The 26,947-nt window shown below is 37.4% G+C and overlaps 2 protein-coding genes across 7 annotated transcripts in view; one reads left to right on the forward strand and one right to left on the reverse strand.

Annotated features, from left to right (window-relative positions):
• prkcab (protein kinase C, alpha, b) overlaps positions 1-26,947 on the forward strand; it is a 624,299-nt gene that overhangs the window by 386,581 nt on the left and 210,771 nt on the right. The gene's annotated exons all lie outside the window — the stretch shown is intronic.
• The window catches only part of cyth3b (cytohesin 3b), a 100,048-nt gene that overhangs the window by 9,948 nt on the left and 63,153 nt on the right, over positions 1-26,947 (reverse strand). For all 4 annotated transcript variants that reach the window (XR_015481373.1, XR_015481372.1, XM_087245317.1 and 1 more), the window contains exons 5-9: positions 24,604-24,722; positions 24,163-24,243; positions 21,443-21,555; positions 19,071-19,219; positions 16,174-16,285 (exon numbers count right to left, since the gene is read on the reverse strand). Coding sequence is in view for 2 of the 4 variants with exons in the window: in XM_087245317.1 (XP_087101443.1) it covers positions 16,174-16,285; positions 19,071-19,219; positions 21,443-21,555; positions 24,163-24,243; positions 24,604-24,722 (574 nt within the window). In the remaining 2 variants the exon portion in view is untranslated. The remainder of the gene's footprint in view (positions 1-16,173; positions 16,286-19,070; positions 19,220-21,442; positions 21,556-24,162; positions 24,244-24,603; positions 24,723-26,947) is intronic.

Genomic DNA, 26,947 nt, shown 5'->3' on the forward strand with positions numbered 1-26,947 from the left:
AATCAAACAGAAAGAGAGAATCTTCAGAGCGCCTTCAAACAGAAACAGAAAGAAGACCAGTGACCCAGTTTCTGAGCCAACGCAACAATAAAGGCTCTCATTTGTTTCTCATTTCAGCAGCAGCATCAACAATCTTCTGCTGTACACTCATTTATTTCAGTCTCCACGATCACAGAAGTTGTAACGTTATATTGCCTTCTGTTCCTCCACAGATAACTCTCTAGACAACTAAATTGTAAAGTGTAGTTTTCTCAGGAATTGTTTATACCAAGTAGTTTTTAAAATGTGTGCTTTTTAGGTAACACTTTACTTTGAAGGTCCATTTGTGTATTAGTAGACTGTCTGCTTAATATCTGCTGATACGGCTCCTAAGCAGGGCCGGCGCGTCCATAGAGGCGACCTAGGCGGCCGCCTAGGGCGGCACTATAGAGAGGGCGGCATCCACGACACCTCCCTTACCACCCGCGTCCTTAGTTATGTCCGCGACACCTCCCTCACCACCCATGTCCTCAGATATATTCGCGCATAGACGCAAGAATAGAGAGGGCGGCGTCAGCGACACATCAGCACCCGCGCATCCTCAGTTATATCCGCGCATAGTGCGGCAGAATAGAGGTCCGCGACACCCGCTCGTCCTCGGTTATATCCGCACATAGGGCGGCAGAATAGAGAGCACGGTGTCTGCGACACCTCCCTCCCTCCCTCAGCACCCGGGCATCCTCAGTTATATCCGCGCTTAGGGCGGCAGAATAGAGGTCCGCGACACCCGCGCATCCTCGGTTATATCCGCACATAGGGCGGCAGAATAGAGAGCACGGTGTCCGCGACACCTCCCTCCCTTCCTCAGCACCCGTGCATCCTCAGTTATATCCGCGCATAGGGCGGCAGAATAGAGGTCCGCAACACCTCACTTCATTTTCATAACCGGTCACTTTCGTTTTCACATTGGGGTTGAGGGCGGCGTGATCGTCCTCTGCCTAGAGCGGCAGTTCAGCTTGCTCCGGCCCTGCTCCTAAGAAACAAAGCATGTACATGTCAACTTACACTAACCCTAACCCTTACCTAAACCTAACAGTCTACTTCTAATCTAATGAGAATTAGTTGGCATGTAGATGTAGTGTAACTTAAATTCAACAAACGGACCATCAAAATAAAGTGTGACCCATTTTTAGTGCTAAAGTAGTAATTTTACTGCACTATTTTCCTTTAACCTGCCTTCATTAGTTTATATGTTTATTTATTCTTGCCTACAGCGATTGGCTAAGTGTAATCAGTCCCTTAATTCCATTCAATCAAAGAAAAATTGTATCAGATCGACCTCAAGACACAGATGCTTAATAAACACAGCAAACATACAGTGTGGAAAGCCTTAAAAGTGCCCAAAAAGATGAGAAATCGTTACACGCAGTGGCTGAGAGACTATTTAAACTAACATCAATGATGAAAAGACGAAGTACGTCTACTGAATTCACTTTAAACAAAAACTAAATGCACTACAGAATGTTACGTTTTCACACAAATCACAGGATTTCTATCAGTGCTGCAGGTGCTTGCTTTGTGGTGCTGGACACTCATAGCTTGTTAGCCAGGATTAAAGTACATAACAGTAGCAAGCTGGGACCCTCAGGATAACTGGATTTGACTCCGCATGTAAAAGCATCAACTTATTTTATATTTGCATATATTAATGTAATGTGATCGCACATCAGATAAATCTAACATTTCAAATTTATAGCTGATGAATTGGAAATACTGTAATGTACACTTAGAAATAGTGGTGTATTGGATCACAAATCTCACGGTTAGGATCACATTATGGTTGTCTAGTACCAGATCGGACCATTTTCGGATCAGCCAAAAAGTGAGGAGACAAATATCGTTTGCTTTTCATTTATTACAAAAAAAAAAAAAAGTATCGCAAGAAACTTTTGGTTTTAGCAAACAGAACTGAAAACTGAAATTGTATTAAAAATAAAATGAAGAAATAATCAGCTGAATAAAAATAAATAGTAAAATATTTAGTACTGTGAAAAATTCACTGTTACTACTGTTGCTGAAAACGTTAAACGTATACATCTAACATTAGAATTTGGTATTCATTTTTATTCTCATTTTCAATAAATTATTCAGTTATTTACTTATAAATATTCATGTTTCATTGCTAGATGTGTGATTATTAAAGAATTATTCAGTGCCATATTTTTAATAGCTGGCTGTCAACACCTATTAGTTAAATAATGTAATTGCTGCCTTCAACTTTCATATTTGAGCATCAAGGTAAATGCATGCTGGTGATTTTAATCTTTATCATAAACATCAGTGGTTTTATCTATGTAATCCCAGTACTTCTGTGTTATTTGACTGTTTGTAACTTCATAACCAACTCAAAAGACTAAAGACTGAATCTCTTTCCTGATTTTTGCATTTTTCAGACACAGATTTGAATGCAGCGATTCGAAGGATTCATAAACATACGCAAATAACCATTGTTTATCATTTATGTTGCGTGGGTGTTGAGATCCCGATCTTTTAACGAATAATCCTGCAGCCTACACAGAATGCATTGATGTAGGCTAAACAAGTAATGACAGAAAACACCTTTAATAACACAAGAAACCCACCACATCCCGAATAACCTACCACAGCTTCCTCCGTGATCATTATATTTTAGAGGAAAGACCTAAATGCCTTTATACTTGTGATTTGAATGATGCGAGAGGTGATCTCTTTGCAATCGTTTATAACTTAAGATTAATCAACAACAACAACAAATAAGTATCTGCAGGTCACGTGTGTGCTGAACCATGGGTTGTGATCCATATGAATCAACCATGATCCATTAAACCCCTACTTGGATCACACTTAAAAGAAAAGGGCACTAGTGAAAGCTACATTTTTAATTTGCAGGGTATGCGGTGGATTCATTTTCACAAGGTAATTCTCACTTTCGGCATGACTACTTTTTTACTCATGAGCATTATTTACAACAGATACATTTACTGTTCTTGCACTACTTCAGCATGAATATTAAATACTCTTTTCACCTTTAGAAATCATTGTGGCTCTGTCCTAAATACCAGACCACTTGTGCACCATATGACTGACATGATGGAAACAGACAGTTGATCTCCACTGTGAAAGACACATATGGAGGCACTCTGGTCAATACACGATTTAACCGAAGGCCACAAGTCAACTTCAAGTGCGCTATTTGAGACAGATGGACTTTAAAACAATGCTTTGTTTGTCGTCTGATGCTTCTGCCTCAAGCATTCGCCAGGGTTTGAACAGGACCACATGTCACCCAGAACAATGGAGGTCAGTTTAGAATTGTGTTTGCTAACGGTGATTGTTTCTGCAGCCTTTTTTTTTTTTTTTTTTTTTTTGCAGCGTCGCCTTTAAAACAAACTTTAAAAATGGAAGATTTCAGATGAATGAAACCATTTTTATTTAGCAGTGTTCTCCAATTCCTTCAGCTCAAGGCCCTTATTTAAAGAAAAAAAAACTCTTAAAGCTAAAAGTAGTTAATTTAGTAAATCTATATATATATTTTAAGAGTTCACACTTAGCTTGATATGGAAAGCTTGTTTGGCATGCTGTCCCAGGAGAGAGCACTGAGCTCATAAGATCCTCAAGACTGGGGCTCCCTCCCACTTGGAAATTGAAAGGGGAGTTTGAGCTCAGGTAGACGTCGAGAACTCCCCTGCTTATTTATGGCTAATGACAAATTGGGAGGTGCTATGGAGAGATATAGTGCTGATTTAGAGCTGGTGACAATTTGGTTTGGTCAATTCACTTAGGTCACATGTCTTTGGACTGTGGGAGGAAACTGGGGGACACGGGAGAATCCCATGCGAGCATGAGGAGAACATGTAAACTCCGCACAGAAATGTTGACTAGCCTGGTAAAGACTTGAACCAGTGACATTCTTGCTGTGAGGCAATAGTGCTAACCACTGTGCCGCCGTGCCACGCTATCAAAGAAAAAGGAAGAGGAGTGGAAGGGGGGATTCTTCAAGATGAAGAACTGAGGTGAGAAACTCTGCTTATTTATAGTGAGTTAGGAATCATCTTATTGGTGAATCTTGTGTTAGCTAATGCAGGACCAGCTGTGGTCAATCATAAGCACGTGATCCTCTTGAAATTAGTTTATAAATCAGGGTATATAAAGGAGTCAGAGATTGAAAGTCAATACCTTTTAAGACCTTTTTTTAAGACTCTTTGCATACATTTTAGGACCTCGTCACCACTTCAGGTTTCAACCAGCAACACTGCTGACATTTTAACTTGCAGTATATTAACTAAATACTGACTGTAAGAAACGAATCCTAAACTAAAACTGTATTTATATACTGAATAAAAATGCTAATCCAGCAGGTGGCGTCTTTACAGCAGCAGGAATAACAGTCTTACTGCAGTAAACAAAGCAGCGTGATGTCAAACCTAGCAGGATTTGTTTGATTTCATAAACTACACAGCATCCCAATATTCAAAGATTAAATTCAGGCAAAATTTAGCATACTGATATAAAATTAAATGCCTTGTAAAAAAGCATTTAAGACTTTTTAATACATTAAGTGCCTTCAATTTCTCTAAATTGATTTATCAACTTTTAATACTTTTTAGGCGGTTCATTCCACTGTGGTGACCCCAGATTAATAAAGGGACTAGGCCGAAAAGAAAATGAATGAATGAATGAATAATACTTTTTGAGACCCCGCGGACACCCTGTAAATAACCTTCACTTTGCTCTAAAAGTATTTCCCAAAGCATTTTAGTGCTAAAACTAGCTGCTAATCAGTGAAATGTTAGTAGTTGATGAAGAGACTCCTAAATCACTCAAAAAACCGAACCAGAAACAAATCTAAAATGGCTGTTTTCAACAAAATGTCTTCGAAAGAAAACATTTTAATCACATTTTTTTATCACAATGAGATTTTATAAGTTATCGTCTTAATCTGTGAGGTCTTCTAAATACACAAAAATAAATTTCCAAAAAGATATTCATGCAGATACTGTGCATGTTCTAGAAATACAAACTTTTTTTTTTTTACATATGATTCAAAATATATTTATAAATATTAATTAATTCATTAATGTCCCATATTAATCTGGGGTTTCCACAGCAGAACGAATGAATATGTTTTTTTACGCAGCGAATGCCCTTCCAGCTGCAACCCATCACTGGGATACACCCTCACTCATTAGCACACATACACTACGGACAATTTAGCTTAGCCAATTCATCTATAGCGCATGTCTTTAGACTGTGAAGGAAACCGGAGCACACGGCAGAAACTCATACAAACACGGGGAGAACATGCAAACCCTACACAGAAATGCCAACTGACAAACTGAAGTGCCCAGCCAAGGCTCGAACCAGCAACCTTTTTGCTGCGAGGCAATCATGACGCCCCCCCACTGTGCCACCGTCACGCCAAGTTACAAATATTTAAAAGCATTTTAAAAGAATCAATTATTCATTTAGCAAAAAAAAAAAAAAAAATTGAATTTACAATCAGTGTAGTTAGAAATTGTGTACTCCACATACCCAACAGGCACAGGGCATAAACATAACGTCAGATTGACGTTGTACCCCAATGTTGTGGGGACGCTGGGTTCTGACATTAACATGCTTTTCATTTCCAAGCAAAATGCAATGTCACGTCAATATCCAACATCCAACCTAAAATCAACCAAATATCAACCACTAATGCTGTTACAGCTTGATGTTGTGTGGACGTTACCGCAATGACGTCTATCAGACGTTGAATTTTGGTTGCCATACCTGACGAATAAATTTCAGTATTTGACGTCAATATGAAGTTGGTTTAAGCCGTTGGATTTTGGTCACTTTCCAACACAACCTAAATTTAACCAAATATCAACGTCAATACGTTATTGGATGTCAAAATAACGTTGTTCTTAGATGCTGACCAGACTTTGAATTTTAGTCACCTGATGTCACGTCCTAAATCTAACCCAATAATAACGTCTTATGACGTTGTGTGGATGCTGGATAGACTCCTGTTTGGCTGAACAGTTTTGAACAATGCTTCAGTACTGCACAATGCTTGTTAGCGGTTGTAAAAAAAAAAAAAAAACGTAACTAATCATTACAATTGATTTTGATTTTCTCAGAGGTTTGGGGACCCTCCGTTTTACAGGGTGAATTTTTGTTCCTGCTCTTCGCTGTTGATGTAAGTGATACATCATTGTATATGCTGTAGAGATGGAGTAATATAACACACACACACACACACACACACACACACACACACACACACACACACACACAGAGTGTCTCTCTCTCAACCCCCACACACTGTGCTCTGCTATACATTAAAGGCTGTGACTCATCTGCAGTCATATCTCTGCTCTGCTCTGTTTTTGGCTGTAATAACGCAGCGTATCGAGCTCAACACATGCCGCGGGCTCATCATCATCATCATCCTCATCCCCCTCTCCAGCGTCTCCCACAGATTCTCTACTTCCCCCTGATCTTCATCTGTGTGACGCTCAGCCACAAAACAAGACACACGTTCAAAACACTAGTGCTGCTGACGCTTTACAGTTCAAAAAAATAGCGTTTGCTTTTTGTTCAGACTACTTATTTAAAATGAGCCTAAACAGCACAATTCTTGAGTTTTTAAAGTGTTTTATGCAACCCGGGCTCATTCTGAAAATGTAATCCCGTGGACATTTCTGGAGACTGCGTAATACGTCCCGGGAGGTACGTATTTTTGCAGTTTTTGTTTTCGTGAATCCGTGAGAGGCCGTTGTGTGCGCTATTTCGCATCTGAAATGTCTCGCGCGAGTGCCGTTCGCACCTGCTCTGTTCTCGCATTAACCCACAAGAGGCCAATGTCGATTGACTGAATGATTGACTGGGCAACAGGCCAATCATCTGACCCACCTTCCTCCTTCCCCAAACCCAACTAATTTTACCGATTGACCCACCCAGCCGCCTACTTCCCTAAACCCAACCCACGGTTTACAAAAGCCTTCCAGAAAAAGAAAAGCCCCTGTCTGATTTGTACCATGTCTTCGGATTTTACCACATTCTCCCCCTGTTGTTCACTTGTTCATTTTATTTTTTGGATTCTGTATTAATATTACCTGATTTCTGGAACCACTCTTCCACAGACTCGAACCCAGTCGTCATCGTGGTCAACTTCTATCTGCGTCTCAAGTCCGGCGACGTACACGACAAGCTAACTGGACAAACGGGTTGCAGCGGGTAGGCCCTCCACACGAAGGTAAGGTCAGCCGTTAAGCGCCAAAAGTAACCGCGTCATACCACCCCTTAGCGTTCGCTTAAAAAAAATTAAATGAAGCCATACGAACCTCCGGCTACGTAATTCGCGGTCTCTAGAAACGTCCACAGGACTACGTTTTCAGAATGAGCCTGTGTTGGTTTTATGTTTAATTCACTTATATTTGTAAACACTTCTAATAAAATAACTTAATTCCTTTATGTTGTCTCAATACAAAATTAATTGTGTGAAAATTAACATATTTATTTTTTAAGTGTATTAAAGTAAACCAAATTTAATATAATAAATTAAAATGTATTTTTAAAAATTTGTTTTCCATGATAATAATTTCACCCAATGAACAAATATCCTGCATTTTTTTTTACATATAAATCCAAACTATACAGTGCATAAGCACTGAAATACAAGTTTTGAGTTCTATGATATGTTTGTTTTGGTTTTTTATGAGAATGCTGTAAGGTTGTTTTCGCATAAAGTAGAACAATACCAATAAAAAATGGAGAAAAAACATCTTATATTTGGTTAAAACGTTGATACAGTAAATAAAATAAACAGTCCAGGTTAATTTTGTTAAGTGAACAATAATGTCTCAAGTACTGTAATTTTGTACCTGATACTTTGGGCGTGAAAATCGAATATTTAGATAATTATTATTATTATTATTCATTCATTCATTTTCTTGTCGGCTTAGTCCCTTTATTAATACGGGGTCGCCACAGCGGAATAAACCGCCAACTTATCCAGCAAGTTTTTACACAGCGGATGCCCTTCCAGCCGCAACCCATCTCTGGGAAACATCCACACACACATTAATACACTACGGACAATTTAGCCTACCCAATTCACCTGTACCACATGTCTTTGGACTGTGGAGGAAACCGGAGCACCCGGAGGAAACCCACGCAAAGGCAGGGAGAACATGCAAACTCCACACTGAAACGCCAGCTGAGCCGAGGTTCGAACCAGCGACCCAGGGACCTTCTTGCTGTGAGGTGACAGCACTACCTACTGCGCCACTGCCTCACCCTATTATTATTATTAGCAGTCTTTTTTATGGAAAGAAATAAAAATGAAAAAAGAAATAGAAAAATACACGTTTTGAGCACAAGCACATGTTTGTTTTTAGTTGATTCATGCTTTTCCTCTGTAAAAACATGTCCCCACAAATGCAACAGGGATATTTTTATTAAGGAAAACTGTAATTAATTGAGTGGAAAAAGCTCCCCACCGATTGCTGCTGAGGGGGACACATATAAACACTGTGGGGGTATTTGTGCACCCTTATTATTTGTAAGTACATAGGGCTTCTGGGACATTACATGAATTGTTAGGAATTTTTGCGCCCCGAGTCAGACAATACAGCAGAGGTGTGACACTAAATCAGACCATGTGCACTAAAACTGACCCGTGACCCCTGAAACAGCAGCCGGCTAAATCGGAGCAAAATAACAATATGCATATGCTTACAGTCGGGAAGAATGAAGATCTTTCAAAGCTGAATTTCTATCAAGTCTTTTCAAGCCATCTTTATTAGATTGCTGTTGTGCTATGTAAGGATATTGTACATCTTCACTGTAAAAAAATATCTGTAAATAAGCAGTTTTCCATATTTTGTGTATTTCCATGCTTTTGAATTGCATTATGGGACCTTGATCTTTGCTTTCAACAATGTTTAACCTAAATAAGTTTGAAAAAGTAACTTTTGTTACCATTTTTAATAGTTTAAGATGATATATTGTCTGGGTTGGTGTATATTATGGTACAAAAATCTTGTAATAAACTGCAATTTCTGTTATTTTACAGACCTACAGTATTTCTCTACATATTATTTCCTATACATTATTTTGTTTCAAACTGCTAAAATAAATAAAAGTGATTTTGTTAATCTGCATTTGAATTTTCAATATCAAAAGTGGACAGAGCAGAGATCCCATAATGCACTTCACAACCGTAAAGAAACAAAAAAACACAAAATGCGGAAACTGTTAATTAACAGATATATTTTTTTACACTGTAGGCAGTTTGCTTTCGCAGATTATTACACGGCTGTCTGGAATACTTGATTCTGATTGTTCAGTCATACCATTCCAAGGTATGTTATTCCCAGTAACAAACTACTAATAACTGTTATGGCTCAAAACAATGTTTGTGTCTAACTTTTTCATTTTGTGGCAAACAGTCATGTAATAAGTGGGATAAAGTACTTGCAGGCGGTTTTCGCAGAATGAAGCCCTTCGGTCTTTTACAACAGCTGCTAATAAACCTGTCAGGCTTTATTTCACGAGTTTACATTTACAGATAATTGACTGAATGGAATATGCGTAAAAGGTGTGCTGTCCGGGGAGAGAGCTCTGAGCTGGGGAAGCCCCCTAACTCTTGTTATTCCCCTTATCAGGATAAAGAGAGATACGGTGTCCGAGCGCAGTGTCTAGCATGGCTCCAGAACGCTCCCGCCACAGATTTAAATAGGTTTCGGGTTTAATAGTGTGGAGTTGGGGAGGTGAAGGGACGCTGAAATGAGAAAAAGGAGGTATGACGTGTTTGACTATTTATAGGGGTTTGCTCTTGAGCTGATTGGATAATAGAATGATTGTGTGTGATGAATTAGCCTCGTCAAAGACTGATCCTGCTCCTCCCGAAATTTGTTTATAAAACATCACTTAGTGATTACAACCAATGTTCTGTCGATGTGTCCTACCTTGTCAGATTTTCCTACCTCCCATTCAAAAAGTAGGTAGCATATTTTGATGACATAATATGCTACCCATCAGATTTTGCTACCAGTGTAAGTTTTAATGTGGAGTAGTGTGATATGAAGTCGCCCTAACCTACCTAATCCCTAACCCCAACCACAGATCCATTCACATACAGTGTTGGTAGCATCATCTAATGGGTAGAATAAAATGTCAGGACACCGGCTTGATGTACTTTATCCCGCTTATTACACTGCTATTAACCACAAAACATTAACAATAGACACAGAACATTGTTCTGAGCCATAATACACTTCCTGACAAAAGTCTTGACGCCTATCCAAGTTTTAGGAACAACAAATTATACTTCTAGTTGATCAGAAGTGGCTTATATGAAAGACAAAGGCCTCTAGATTATGTTTATTTGACCAAAATAAAATACGATCATGCCTTGATTTTTAATTATTTAATTAGGACAGTAAGGTCTTACTTTGCTTAGATAAAAGTTGTCACTTAACAGAAATAATGTACAGTATAGAATATAAAGTCATGGAGCAGTGGAAATAGAATTAATATTGTGTACATAACTCTGCAATAACAAATGACTCAAATAAATTATTAATAATTTATCTGCAATGGCAAAGAAAGTGTTCTTGCAGGACTCCCAGAATTCATCAGGAGTCTTTGAATTCTACTTCAATGCCTCCTCCTTCTCCATCTTACCCCAGACATGCTCAAAAATGTTTATGTCTGGTGACTGGGCTGGCCAAGCCTTGTGATGCAGTTCAACAGTTGATTCATTGGAAAAAGCAACCTTCTGGCACTTTTCCAAATGATCAACTATTAAGTTAAGTTATTATGTGTTACTCGTACAACTGGGATCGATGACAAGGCTTTTGTCAGGTAGTGTAGTGTATTATTACTTTAAATAAAAGCCAAGCTGATAGAAACAAAAAGGCTGAATGGAGCATACACTAACCTACACATTATTTAGTCACAAGATGGCACCAAAGAGTCAAAAACAGGGGTATGACAGCTGAAAAAAATCCCAAAATATATATGCTGTATATAGCAAAAAAAAAAAAAAAAACACAGGCTCATTCTGAAAAAGTAGTCCCGCGGACGTTTCTGGAGACCACGAATTATGTCGCAAGAGGTACGTATTGCTGCATTTCATTTTTTAAATGAACGCTACGGGGCGGTGTGACGCCATTCTGACCGCTTATCGGCTGACCGCTTACCTCCGTCTGGAGGGCATTACCGCCGCAACCAGTTTGTCCAGTTAGCTCGTTGTGTATGTTGGCGGACTTGAGATGCAGAGAGGAGCTGACCACGTTGACGATGACGATCGGGTTCGAGTCAGGGGAAGAGCGGTTCCAGAAATCAGGTAAAACAAAAACAGAATCCAAAAAATAAAGTGAACAAGTTCATAACAGGGGGAAGAATGTGGTAAAATCAGAAAACGTAGTGAAAATCAGACCAGGGCTTTTGTTTTTCTGGACGGCTTTTGTAAATTTTTTAGGGACGTTTAGGGGAAGTAAGCGGGTGGGTGGGTAAATCGGTAAGTCTGGTTGGGTTCAGGGAAGTAGGAGAAGGGTGGGTCGGCTAATTGGCCAGTCGCCCAGTGGATCATTCAGCCAGTCAGACAGCCAGTCAGACAGACAGTCGTTCGACAGCGGCCTCTGGTGGGTTTACGCGAGAACAGCGCGGGCTCGAACGGCACTAACGTGAGACGTTTGAGATTTGAAAAAGCATACACAGCAGCCTCTTGCAGATTCATGAAAACAACAACCACAAAAATACGTACCTCCCGGGATATATAACGTGATCTCCAGAAACGTACGTGGGACTACGTTTTCAGAATGAGCCTAAGTTGCAAAAAAAACATAACAGGTGTAAAACAATTTAAAATAACAAATACGTATAGAAAATTACATTCTGATGACAGAAAACTCAAATTTAAAGCGACAAACAAAAGACCCTGACATTCCATGACTAAAAATTCCTTGACTTTCCATGACAAGATGGGATATTTGATGGAATAGATCTGTCCTTCTTACTTACCTCCTGTAGACACAGGCAGTCACATGACAGAAAATTAAAACCCGAGATCAGAGCATAGGAAAACAAGAAGGAATGTCCAACATCAACGCATTAGAAAACACAGAACCAGCAAAACGCACAAGCCAAACACACATTAGGGTAGAAACAACACAGGTAATGTTTAGAGATAGAGGAGACGGGACATCAGAAAAACACAAACAAGCGCCATTTGATGCTTGACAAACAAATAAAGGAGGCTCATCCAGATGAAAGAGAAGGACAACAATGCAGCGTTTGTAATTTTAGCCCTGCAGGGATTCGTTTGTGGATGTCTGGAATTTTGCCCCCTCTGACAGACCTAATGTTGCATAGCCAGACGTTTGACCATCGGCAGAACGTCTAGTTTACTTAATAACTGCACATTAAGGGCTTGTTTTGCATCCAGAGTCATCTCTTATGACTATGTGTGTGTGTTTCTCTCTTATTCAAACACTTTCACGGGAGCATGAGAACTACTGAACCCATGTTATAAAGTTACAAGCAAGAAGCTAAGCATGGAGATCAAAGATTTAGGGATGCCAACAATGATTCTAATGGCAATCCAAATGCAATACGTTTTTTTAATAGTGTTGATAATTTGAATTGTTTTAAAAATTTTGTTATTTAATGGAAATGAAGTACTCAGTCAAGTTTACCTTATTTTGTTCATTGGATTCTACTTTAATGAAAATATATTAAACAAACTCGATTGATGTATCCATTTAGCAGAAAATGGAATGTACTTTTGTTTACCTGTGATCTGATTCGAGTTCACTCTTCACTCGAGTCTCGAAAATACGTGTGCACTCCTCCAGCCAAAAGCATGTCATGTGCACCCAGAGCGAAGCTCCGCAAACACCGCAATGACATCACTGTCGCAGCACGCACTCAAGCATCAAGTATACATCAGCCTTTAGCTTATTCTTTTCACCTGTACGGCATATCTTTAAACTGTGGGGAAACCGGTGCACCCAGAGGAAACCCACGCAAACACGGGGAGAACATGCAAACTCCACACAAAAATGGTAACTGGCCCAGCTAGGACTTAGCGATCTTCTTGCTTTAAGGTGACAGTGCTAACCACTGAGCCACTGTGTCCCCCTAGTTTTCTGTTGTCAAAATGTAATTTTCTTTGAGGTATTTTGCATTTTTAGCTATATTCAGCTCAATTTTTCAGTTATCACAAGACTGTTTTGACTGTTTGGCACCATCTTGTGACAGAACAATGCATAGGTTAGTGTATGCTCCGTTCAGCCTTATTGTCAGCTTTGCATTTAATTCAATAAATAATAAACTATTATGGCTCAGAATATTTTTGTCTAACTTTAACATTTCGTGGCAATTTCGTAGCCATGTAATAAGCAGGATAAAGTACATCAAGGAGGTTGTAATGAAAAAATAAAGCCCGACAAGTTTATTGGCAGATGGTGGAAACCGCCTGGATGTACTTTATCCTGCTTATTACATGACTGCTTGCCACAAAATGAAAAAGTTAGACATAGGCATATAATTGTTTAATAATATAATAGTTTTTTAATTCCATCCTTTTATTTCATAACTTTAAAATTAAATTAAAATGTTATAAAATGCTCTGCATAATTGAGTACAGTTCATTTTAAAAATTAATATTTTTATCAATTTTTCAGTGAATACAGGCAATGTTTTTGGTGCATTTAAACAAAACAGAATTATTAAACAGATACATTTATTAAAATAATACTTTAGTCACCAAACATATTTAGAAATTGAAAAATAATACAAATAAATTCAAGGAAAATAATGCCAAAAGAAATTACAACCTACAAAATTTTTGCTTCTCTTGATTTTTCCTATTTTTTAAATTTGTATTTAATATTTTTCTATAACATACATTTGGCTGTAATAGTTTTTAAATCGTTATTATACGTTACTTTGTTAGATAAGCTCCAGATTTGGCTTCAGTACTGACTAATCTAATGTTTATTCCCAAATATAACATTGTATACCTTCGTTTGTAAAATACGAATTTAAAAGATAGACTTGTGAGGGATGTACTTATATATGCTGAGCACTGTAATAATAATTGCCTAATAATTTTGCCTACAACTGTTTATCAGTGTGTCTAACGACTAGTAAGAGTTCAGCTTGGGGTTAAAATATGAAGGAAAATGATTCCATTGTGATTCAGAGTTATATATAGTTATATAGATATGGTTAGAATGAAACACCATTCTTATTCAGCCCTGTCCTCAATAAATAATTAGCAAGTGTACAATTGTTAATAACTTTTATGTAATGTTTATATAAATATAAGTTTGTTTTTAACAATTTCAACATTTTAAATAATTAAAACTTGCTGACAAGTGAGTAAACCCTAGAGGTTCTCAAAGTGGGGGTAGGAACCCCACGGGACAATGAGTGGAGGTCACTTGGGGATTTCCAAAAAACTAATTCATTTTATTAAACCATTAGAATTACCATATTTTATCCATAACTCACAGAAAAAATTGTAGTTATTAGATATAGTAGTTAATGAAAATAGTAGTTAAATTTATGCGCCCCTCGGGTGATTATGTAATATTAAAGACACCAAGTTAATATTTAATTGCACCAGGTTAAACTTTCTAACACCTTTACGGCACTCATGTATATCAAAAATAAATACAGGCCACAACTAAACATGGAGGATGGTTTCCGAGTGGCATTCTTCGAAATTTAAAGAGGAATACATGTGGGCCTATTAGTATGTGTGCGCCGGTGTGTAAGGTGTATATATATACCTCAGAGGATATTGGGGGTAGTGAGTCACTGCCGATGTATTTTTGGGAGTCGCTGGTTGAAAAGTTTAAGAACCCCTGGTTTAAAGGACGTGCACTGGCGAATTATAATGATTAAAACTGACAATAAATGAGTATTTTGATCTCTAAATACAGTTATAAAATGAATTTTCTTCTAAAAATGCACGATAAGATATTTTATAAACCCCTCTTTCTCATTTGACCCGTAGATTTTCTGTTTTTCCAAAATCCCAGGCATAACTCAAATATCAAGCTAAAAACAAAATGTATGTAATCTCTGATCACACCGAATCATTATCAGCTCAAACCTGGCACAGAAAATGGCACAATACACTATTTGTTTTCCCCTCAGAAACATTCGTGAGCACCACGTACAGTTAAACACAAGTCTGAACCCAGACGGACTGTAAAAGAAGCTTAATGTTGTCCAATCAGATTAAAGCTTGCCAGATTCTTTTTACATCAGATTATGAAGTAAGAACAGGCCGTGAACAGTGTTTCAGCAGTTTGCTTAAAGTTTCAATCTGGTGTTTTTTTTGTTTTTTTTTTAAGGAGCAGTTCACTCTCCTATTGACTCGTTTAGTCACCCTCAAGTTTCTTTTTTCTGTTAAACACACAATCCACAAATTAGTTTTTTTTTTGTCATTATTACGAATTTGTACGACAAACAAACACGTTTTAATATATTCATAACCGGACTCATGTTTACTGTCATGCTTTTAAAACAAACCCGCTAAATTTCGCGATCTATAACCCATAATAATAACTCCTGTACAGCAGTCCCACAACTCAAATCCCCTGTCAGTAATGTCTAGTGGCTGAGAATGAGCTTCTTACAGTGTCTGCTATAATGTTAATGTTGCTTTTGGTGTGTTTACACAGATGAATATGGCCACTGTGTAAATACACAGTATAGTTACGATCTTATTGCCACGTTATATCGTTATGATAACATAAAATATGCCTTCAGTGATTTCTTGAAGATAAATATCAAAAAATAGCACAACTGGAATAACTACAGCAGTCGCGACCGTCTGATCTCATATGAAGCAAGAGATCGTGAGGACATATGATGACATGCGCAGGTGCTGTAGTGCTGTCCCAGTTCTTAGGGGTAAATTTTGAAGCCCTTCCCCTTAACCCTCAGTTGTGCGGACCAAGAGGAAGGGGAAGGAGTAGGGGTACAAAAATAGAATTGGGATTGGGCCTAAGAGTGATTCTTAGCTTTAAGAAATTTGATAGCCTTTATACAAGAGTACATTTCATGAATTTTTAGCACTTACATCTATAATAACACTTTGAAAAGCTTGATATATACAAGCCCAGAGTTAAAGACACTACTGACCTAGCTTCAGCAGCCAGCCCTCTCTGTCCGGGTTGAAGAACGTATGCGTCAGGTCATTGCCGTCATCCTCAGGGATTTTAAAAGGTTCGCTTTTGATGCTCTCATACAGGTTCTGAGAGGGTGAAGAGAGACCGAAGAGACATTAGTGTTGTTAATGTATGCGGATGAGTACATTTACATGCCTGACTCTGTAAAATATTGAAAACTGTCTTATGCTTTTTGCTGCATTAATCATGATCAGCTCTGAGTTTTGGGGTCGGTCATATGGAAAATTCATGTTCATATTCAGCCCCAATATAGGAGCTCCAACATTACGGTAAAAAAACCTAACAGTCATGGCCTACATTCTCAATGTAAATGAATGTCATTTGGAATATGGATCACACACTTTAGAAATGCGAGACTCTATCTGAACTGTGAGTGGTTTGGAGATGTTGAATGTTTTACATTCCATATCGCACAAAAGTTATACATGGATCAAGTTGTGGTTAGCACAGCAAGAAGGTCACTGATTCAAATCCCAGCTTTGCCAGTTGGCATTTCTGTGTGGAGTTTGCATGTTCTCCTCATGTTTGTGTGGGTTTTCTCCAGGGGCTTCGGCTTCCCCCACAGTCCAAAGACATGTGCTATAGCATTGGGTGAACAAAAATTGGTCGTAGTGTATGAGTGTGTGTGAATGCGAGAACGTATGAGTGTTTCCATGTATTGGGTTGCGGGTTGCATATGCCACAACAGTTGGTGGCAGTGGCGACCCCTAATAAATAAGGGACTGAGCTGAAGGAATATGAATGAATGAATAAATGAATGATTGGAATGACTGTGTATTTTGATATTAATTACAAGCAGTAAGATATATGATTTGAACTGTATCTGGTCAAAGAAACCACACTTCTTGGATGTTTTAAACAGCAAACATGTGCTAACTACAGTATATAATCATCACTGTGTTCCATTGCTGAGTGAATTAGTGAGATGGAGCTTTTTACAGTGTCCTCTTAGCAGTGACAGGACATATTGGGTTCAGCTGTTCAGTGTCATTGTAAGACTCTCCCAGCAAACTCACAAGCAAAGAAACGTGCTCATGTAAGCATTTAAAATTAGTGGAGTAATTTTTATATATGCTTATTGTTTAGGGGGGGTTCATTTATTGGACAGGACAGTGAAGAGGACACTCTAGTTCCCACAACTATAGCCACTGTTTCAGATGTTGTGTGTATATATATATATATATATATATATATATATATATATATATATATATATATATATATATATATATATATATATATATAGCCACTGTTTCGGTTTTTGTGTGTGTGTGTGTGTGTGTGTGTGTGTGTGTGTGTGTGTGTGTGTGTGTGTGTGTGTGTGTGTGTGTATATATATATATATATATATATATATATATATATATATATACATATATACATATACAGTGAGGAAAAAAGAATTGAATCATGTTTTGTTTTTTTCCTTGGAAAATTATTTATAGCTGTTGTCATGGTATTTAACCAGATTTTAACAACCTACATAATACAAACATAAAAATGAAACAAAAAAGAAAATCTGAAAAATGACTAATGTGATAGCAATGAAATGACACAAGGAACATCTGGTGAAAAGCCAACAGCATCTTTAGAAATGTGTTTTCTGAGAAAAATAGTGACTTATTTTCCCAGCTGTACAGTACATATTTCAGAATCAATTCAGAATATCAGAATTATTAATTTCCCTTTGAATTTTTTTTATGTCTATTTTAAATATTTCCCAAATGATGTTTAACAGAGCAAGGAAATTTTTACAGTATGTCTGATAATATTTTTTCTTCTGGAGAAAGTTTTATTCGTTTTATTTTGGCTAAAATAAAAGTATTTTTTGATTTTTTTAAAACCATTTTAAAGTCACTATTATTAGCCCCTTTAAGCTACTTTTTTTCTACAGAACAAACCATCGTTATACAATAGCTAGCCTAATTACCCCAACCAGCCTAGTTAACCTAATTAACCTAGTTAAGCCTTTAAATGTCACTTTCAGCTGTATAAAAGTGTCTTGAAAAATGTCTAGTAAAATATTAGGTGCTTGCGTCATGGCAAAGATAAAATAAAACAATTATTAGAGATGAGTTATTAAAACTATTATAATTAGAAATGTGTTGAAAAAATCTTCCCTCCGTAAAACAGAAATTGGGGAAAAAATAAACGGGGGCCAATAATTCTGACTTCAACTGTACATATATGATGTTTGCATGTGCATGCCACACATCTCTATTTCAAATAACTATGTACTATGTAAGTATGTAAATGGCCCCAGTTCATTTCTCCAGGGTCTACAGCGAGTTAAAGCTGCAAACTGGCATTATTCAGGTTTTTAATATTTGCTATTGTGCATTTCTCTCTTTTTTTATGTTACATGTTCTTGCATCATGTCATATAGGCTGAATTCTTGTAACATTAACGCCTGGAAACCCATACATAACAGTTGGCTAAAATTAAAGTCTAAAATAAAAGTAAACATTAATTGAAGACTTTTTTTAATGACACCCTTTTGCTGTATCAGAGTTTCACATAGGCTATGTCATTTACTAAAATGATGTTACTAAGGTTGAGCTGTCTCATTCTTTCAGTTTTGTGTAACAAATGGAGTTAAAATATTTTTTTTCCAATGTAAACGGAATCAAACCACACATCTTACACATCCAAATCCTTCTGTTGTGTTTGCTTGTGATTTTTGACTGCTGAAGCTGTCAAATAACTGAAATCATTCAGCATGGTGATATGGTACTGTAAGGGACTGCATGGAACCACTCTAGCTGTGCGTTTATATAAAAAGAAAGGCTCATCAGCCAATCATAATCAAGCATTGGACAGCCCTGTAGTATAAAGCGCAGTGTGTGTTACCCTAAGCAGCTCCTCCGGCAGGTCTCCTCCGTCATTAATGCCTCTGTTCATGGAGATGAAGCGCTCCACGGCCGGTTTGTCCCTGACGTTAGGATTGTGAAGGCTGGTGTTCAGCATGATGATGGCAAAGGACAGGACATAACATGTGTCTGCAAAGAACAAAACACAAACACAATTGAGAAACCACAACAATCATCTCCGCAAAGTTGAGGGTGATTGTGTCTGATGGAGAGCACTAGAAAAGGCTTTGCGGTATTCTGGACACTTGATGAAGAGATCTAGAGTATAGCAAAGCTTTGTTTTGATTTAACACCAGAAATAGAACTGGAGTTCTGTAGCAAAAATGAACATTATGACCAGTCATAGTGACCAGTATTGTATTTTTTTACATGGTTTAATAATTTTTTGTTATTAATATTGAAAAATTGAAGTTCCTGTTTCAAAGCTTACAGATAGATGGCTAATTTGTATGTCATTGATACGTTCAGTGCTAAGGTAGATAAACACTTTTGGCACTTTTTTCGAGTCTCTTCATTAGTTTTGTTTGTCCTGTAAATGATTCGATAAATGCCGTACCGTGCCATTTATACCGAGGTATTACCGTACCGTGAAATTCGGTAAAACTTTACAATAAGGTTCATTAGTTAATGCATTTCCTAACATGAACTAATCATGAACAACACATGTACAGCATTTATTAATCATAACTGAACATTTACTAATGCATTATTAACATTTAAGTCCATGCTTGTTAACATTAGTTAATGCACCATGAGTTAACATGAACTAACAATGAACTACTGTATTTTCATTAACTAACATGAACAAATACAGTAGTAAATGTATTGTTCATTGTTTGTTCATCTTAGTAAATGCATTATTTAATATTAACTAATGAACCTTATTGTAAAGTGTGACCTGAAATTCTGATGCCGTTACATCCCTAAAGGCTGATTTATACTTCTGCGTCAAACGCTGGCGTATGCTACGGCGCTGACACATAGCCCTTCGCCGTGGCCGTCGCCGTCACTGACGTGCACCTCTCAAAAAATTTAACTACACGTCGCAACGACGCGTAGCGTAAGCTCTGTGATTGGTCGGCTTGGTAGCGCTGACGAGTCTGGGCGGGACCGCGAGTCGCGCGAATGGCGCGAGCGATTGTTTACAAGTGTGGAGTACCGTGAAGGAGCTCCGGATGGAAAGTTTTGTTTTGTGTTCACCTCATAGTTAAAGTTGTTGCACGTCCGCCGGTTCCTCCCTCAAAATGAGCGAGTTTGAGCCACTTGTACATCCCGGAAGTGTTCAGGACAAGCAATAAAGCAGCGAAGAAACTCGACACAGAGGAACATTTACACCTCACTGCCAACTAGTGTTTTGGAAGTGTTAATGTAGGCCCACAGAGACAGCGCGCAGAAGTATAAATGCACAGCCACGCGCGTTGCATGCGCCGTGGGTTACGCCGGTCACCTAACGCAGAAGTATAAATCAGGCTTAATGGGGTATATGCCGAGCTAATGTGTTTCCCATGCTAATACACTTCCGGTGACCTGTTATCGTGATGTTTTTTCCCATTTTATATGGTTCCTTTTAAAGCATCGATGTTGTAATGTATTTCAAATACAATCAGTTAAACAGACTTTGGCATCCATTTAGTTGCTCAAGCGTATAACGAGACAAAAAGCCGTTTGCTCGCACGCGCCTGTCAGAATCGGCAGGTTAGCGCAGTAGCTCCATTGAATATACTAGGGTAAAATAAATTCTCATATTATAAAGACATGGCGGAGAAAATGTAATTTACTGCAGTCCTTCTTGTACAATCTGAGTCCCACTTTATATCGGATATCACTCAGCCAGTGGAGATCGCAGATTTTTAAAGAAAACAGACCTTAAACGCGCCGATTTTGCAATAGCATACAGTTCGCCGGGAACGATTAACCCAGGATACTGGCAAATTAAAAGTCCTATTAGCATGCTTCAGCATATACCCTATAAACATCCATAACAGGAATCACAAGTCAACACTATTTAGTTTCCTTTAAATAAAGTGGCAATTGCATTCAAAACACATTAAAAACAATGCAAATGTGGCAAAACCACTAATATGAGTGCATTTTTTGTACAAGCTGAGATTTTGAGTTTAGCTTTCAACTGCGACCAGTTGATCACGAAAATAATAGTGATAGCTCAACAGAAATGAAAGTGGAGCCATGCAGAGCTCCTGACTCAAAAAAGAAGCCCTGATGCTAATTCCCACAATTGTGGAGCCTGCAGCAATGCTGAGAATGCGACAATGAACAAAAACAGGATCTGGAATGAGTGTGTTTCTGAGGTTTGTATTAGTTTGGACGCTGGGCGGTTTGAGCATGTCTGACCTGTGGACTGAAAGACTCCAGGGTTGCATTGGCAGTACCGCGACGCAAACGCCTCCATCATCCTGTCAATCTTCTGCGCTTCACCAGGAAGCCTGAAACTCCAGAGAAACTGTCTGTGTGGAGAGAGCAAATCAGTTAGAAAGGCATACATTTACACAACATTGAATAATCCATCAATTGTTTTATTATTATTCTGAAATATGGTAGCATAAATACTATCAGCATGGACGAACAGCCCTACTACACGAATCATTTAATTTTTTAATTTTTATTTTTTTTATTTATATTTACATTAATTACAAAAAATTACAGATACCTAATTACTTCAAAAAATAATTAGGGTTCAATAAATAGTCTCATTATATAATCTGCTAATATATAATGTAACTAATTCAATTCAGCATCAATACTTTTTTCCTAGGAATTTAAACTAATTTAAACTAAGAATTTAACTAAGAATTTAATTTATTCAAAATTTAATTTACGTTTACATTATTTATAGTTGAAGTCAGAATTATTGGTGACATTTGAAGGCTTAACTAGGTTAATTAGGTTAACTAGGCAGGTAAGGGTAATAATTAGACAATTTATTGTGATGGTTTGTTCTGTAAACTATCGAAAAAAAAATTTGCTTAAAGAGGCTAATAATTTTGTTCTTAAAATGGTGTTTAAAAAATTAAAAATAGTTTTTATTCTAGTCGAAATAAAACAAATAATACTCTCACCAGAAAAAAAATATATATTATCAGAGATAATTAATTATGTCTGATAATAATTATGATTCCATAAATACAATCTTTAATTCAGAATTCAAAACCATTCAAATGATTCGATTTATTCATGATTTCACATTTGCATTACTCTGAAAATATTACAATAATCTACTAATACCTAATTATTTAAAAAATAAATCTGAATTATGGTTCAATAAACAGTGTCATTATGCTTGCATACTAAATGAATAACTGAATATAATCATAATTTCATTTACATTTACATTTACATCACCTCGAAATATTAGCATTGATTACAATGAAAAAAAATTGAATAATCTACTAATACCTAATTATTATTCTTTACATTTAAAGTTATTGTTCTACAAACACTATCATTATGTATAAATATTTAAAATAATTTAATGCATCCATTTAAATTACACTGAAATAAAATCTAATAATCTACTAATACCCCATTATTTTTGATCCAGAATTACATAAACATCATTATTTATAAATACTGAATACCAGTTGAAGTCAGAATTATTAGCCCCCTTTTGGGGGCTAATTTTTTTCTTCTTTTTTAAATATTTCCCAAATGATTTTTAACAGAGTAAGGAAATTTTCACAGTATGTCTGATAATATTTTTTTCTTCTGGAAAAAAGTCTTATTTGTTTTACTTTGACTGGAATAAAAACAGTTATTAATTATTTAAAAAACATTTTTGGGACAAAATTATTAGCCTATTTAAGCTAATTTTTTTTCCGATAGTCTACAGAACTAACCATCGTTATACAATAACTTGCCTAATTACCCAAACCTGCCTAGTTAACCTAATTAACCTAGTTAAGTCTTTAAATGTCACTTTAAGGTGAATAGAAATGTCTTGAAAAATATCAAGTAAAATATTATTTACTGTCATAATGGCAAAGATAAAATAAATCAGTTATAAGAAATAAGTTTTTTAAACTATTATGCTTAGAAATGTGCTGAAACAATCTTACCTCCATTAAACAGAAATCGGGGAAAAAATAAACAGGGGTGCAAATAATTCAGGGGGGCTTATAATTCTGACTTCAACTATATTTATATATATATATATATATATATATATATATATATATATATATATATATATATATATATATATACACACACACACATATATATATATATATATATATATATATATATATATATATATATATATATATATATATATATATATATATATATATATATATATATATATATATATATATATTAGGGGTGTCAAAATTAATCGTTTCTTCAATGCACCGCGATGCAGACGCGGACAATTCGGTATCGGTTCAGTAATAATCATAACTGGTTATTACTGACGTCATTTACCTCATATGCGCTCTGTCGCGAGGGAGACGATTGCGAGTATTTACAACGCTCTAACTACTTAATACTCATGAACTGTGCACAATTTCACTGTGTGTGTTTGAGAATGAAAGTAGCCCACCCCATCTCTCTCTCTCTCTCTCTCTCTCTCTCTCGCTCGCTCTCGCTCTGCCTCTGTCTCTCTCTCTTTCTTACACACACACAGTGGCCCATTTGACCTGCTGGCATGACTTTTCTTTTCCTCTCGGCTGTTTTACAGCGTTACTTTTGGATACAGAAACGCACCAAAATATCGAAATGAACGGAATCGATGGCATGATAATCGTAACCGAACCGAACCGTGAGACTAGTGTATATATATATATATATTATGCATAATATATTTTATATTTTATTATTAAAAACTTCAAATAATAGCATATGAGATTAATATTGGAAATGTTTCATGGTCATACAAAATAAAAAAATGACAGTGCAAAAAATACTGCTCATTAAAACAATATTTCTAATGTAATAAACATAAGATTCCCCTTTAAACCATAAACAATCCAACTCTTTTTTGTATATAATAGATTCAAATAAATGTAAATGTAATAAATTCAAGCATTTTTGGAGGAAATGAACAGTTTTCCCACCTCAGAGCCTGAACGAGGTTAAGGTCGGCAAATTCGTGGAGCTCCACAAAAGCCTGGAGCACTTTGATGTTGAATTCATCCCTACGAGGAAACAAGCACCACACACAGAAGCAACGGTTACTTTTTTGGCACAAAAGGATCGATCGCTTGTAGGATTTTAAGATCTTTCAGGATGTTGGGCGGCCTTTCGTGAGCTGCTTCAGCTGTTTGTGTGTGCAGCAATGCTTCACGCAATCCTGTTGTTTTGACAAGTCACATCCCGAGAGGAACTGCACTTCCTCCAGCGGCACACACACACACACAGACACACACACATATTACCATCTCTAACCCAGACAGTCAATTTCCGGAGGAGTTTTGTGAAGAATCAGGCGAACATCTCACAGTGCGATGGACATACATTGAATAAAGCAGAGTAAAAACACTGAAGCTAATGTTTACCGTTCCCCAAGGTAATCCCCGATAACAGTTTTGTTCAAGCCTTCGCCTTTATAGAGGAACTGTGCGATGTCTTCGGGCGTCTGTTGCAGGAGGTCGTTCTCCAGAAGAAACTGGATCCCCTGCAAGCAGATTTGATTTAGGAAAGGATTTCGGGATCAAACCCTCTAAATTCAAGGGAAATCTTGTGGAAGATTTCCAAATGTAATAGAGTGTACAGTACAACTGCTGTGACGCTCATGTTTTAAAAGGCTTTCAGAGTATTAAGATACTTAGAAACTAATGAAAATGTAATAAGTCTGTAAAGATTCTCATACAGCTGATCATTTTAACTCTTTATGATGCAAGAAACCATACAGTTGAAGACATGATTGCTTGTATTTTCATTGGTTTATAAGCTTATGTAACAGAGGCCAGCTAGTAAAGGGTAAATCTCACTCCCCTGAACCTGAAAAGGTGCCCTAGCAACAAATGCTAAAGACCATTGTTTACTGTTTTTTTACCCAGACATTTAAAAATAATATATTTTAGAGCAGTGAGCACAATACCGTGAAACAGTGATATTTTTATCCAAGGTTATCATACCGTCAGAATCTTAAGGTTTGAGGGGTGAGTGTAACAGAGGCCAGCTAGTAAAGCAGCAACAGAGGCTAGAGGCCATGGTCTTTAGGCTCATTGTTATGCTGTGTTCACACTAGACGCGGAACGCGCGGATAAATAGCAATTTTGAACATTTGCGTCAAACCCTGCTTCATTCATGCGTCAAATCTGCTTCATTCGCGCATGAAATTCACTTCAGAACAGACGTGGATTCGCGTGATGGGCAGGGCTTCAGTCTGCCCGGTGACTCTTGCTTCATAGCTAAATGGCTAACATGGATTTTATGAAGAAAATACCGGTGTTTATGTGCTTTATAGAGGCTGAACAGCGTTGATACTTTTAGGGCCGTGTCCACTGGATCCTTTAAGATGTGTATCCAGCTCTGTGAGCTCATAAACTCCTCCAGAAACTGAACCTGGATGATGGAGACTTTCAGCGGTGCTTTTGACTGAGCCCAGCCCAGTTTGATTAACTTTTTGTTGGTGCCCTCTGGAGGATTTCCCCCAGGACACCGACAACAGGCGATACGTCACAATCATGCCCCCACAAGAGCAAACTCCTGATTGTTTAACGCGGCACGAATGTCCGCTGAAGTTCAGATTTTTGAACTCGAGCTATTCATGCGAAATGCACGTTAAGTGCGTCAAACATGCAAAACGCTCAATTCGTGCCGAACCATTCGCATCATGCAATTCGGGTCATTCGCGCCGTGCCTTTCGCGCGTATCGCGCCGCAGGATGTCTATTCGCGCATTTGCATTGACTTAACATGTAAATGACTCGCGCTTGACACTCGTTCCACGTCTAATGTGAACGCAGCATTAGAGCAACCGACTCCCATGCAGAGAGTTACCAGTTCAATCCCAACTCAGAGCAGGTTGAGTGTTGTAGGACCAGTTGGTTAAATTGATGCTGCGACCTGGATGGGAGTAAGGTTTAGGGGGGGTGAGTGTAACAGAGGCCAGCTAGTAAAGTACTGTGCAGGTAACCCCCCAAACCCCCAAATGTAGGACCGGTTACATTGGTGCCGTGACCCAGATGGGAGTGAGGTTTAGGGGGGTGAGTGTAAGAGAGGCCAGCTAGTAAAGTGCTGTGCAGGTAAACCTCACCTTAAACCTTAAAAAAATGTGCTCTAGTGACAGAGGCTAGAGGCCATGGTCTTTAGCCTCCTAGTTAGAGAGCAACTGACTCCCACATGGAAAGTTGTCGGTTGGATCTTAGCACGAAGCTGGTTAGGTGGTGTAGGACTGGTGGGGTTACACCGATAAAAAACTGGGAAAGGGACAACCAATGAATACTTGCCTTAGGTCTAATTTGGGTACTTTTACGCTCTTGGGGAATGTTTATTATTATACACTGACCCTTGTTTGTGAAATTAACTTTTTTTTAAATATTTCCCATATGCTTTATAACAGAGCAGAGACATTTTGAAAAAGTATTTACTTTTTTTCTGATGAAAAAAGAACCTTTTAGTTGCCACCTTCAGAATTTTTCTTTTCAGATTGAGAATAGCCACTGTTTTCCATTGACTTGCTTAATTCACCTAATTTGCCTAGTTAACCTACAGTAATTAACCAAGTTAAGCCTTTGAAATGCACCATAAGCTGAATACTTGTATCCTGCAAAATAGCTAGTAAAATATTATGCACTGTCATGGTGGCAAAAACAAAAAAAAGATAGTTGTTAAAACTATTATGTTTTTGAATGTGTTTACATCAATTTCTCTCCATTAAACAGGCTTTAAGAAA

The sequence above is a fragment of the Danio rerio genome, chromosome 3, assembly GCF_052040795.2.
Source record: "Danio rerio strain M-AB ecotype USA chromosome 3, GRCz13ab, whole genome shotgun sequence".
Taxonomy (NCBI): domain Eukaryota; kingdom Metazoa; phylum Chordata; class Actinopteri; order Cypriniformes; family Danionidae; genus Danio; species Danio rerio.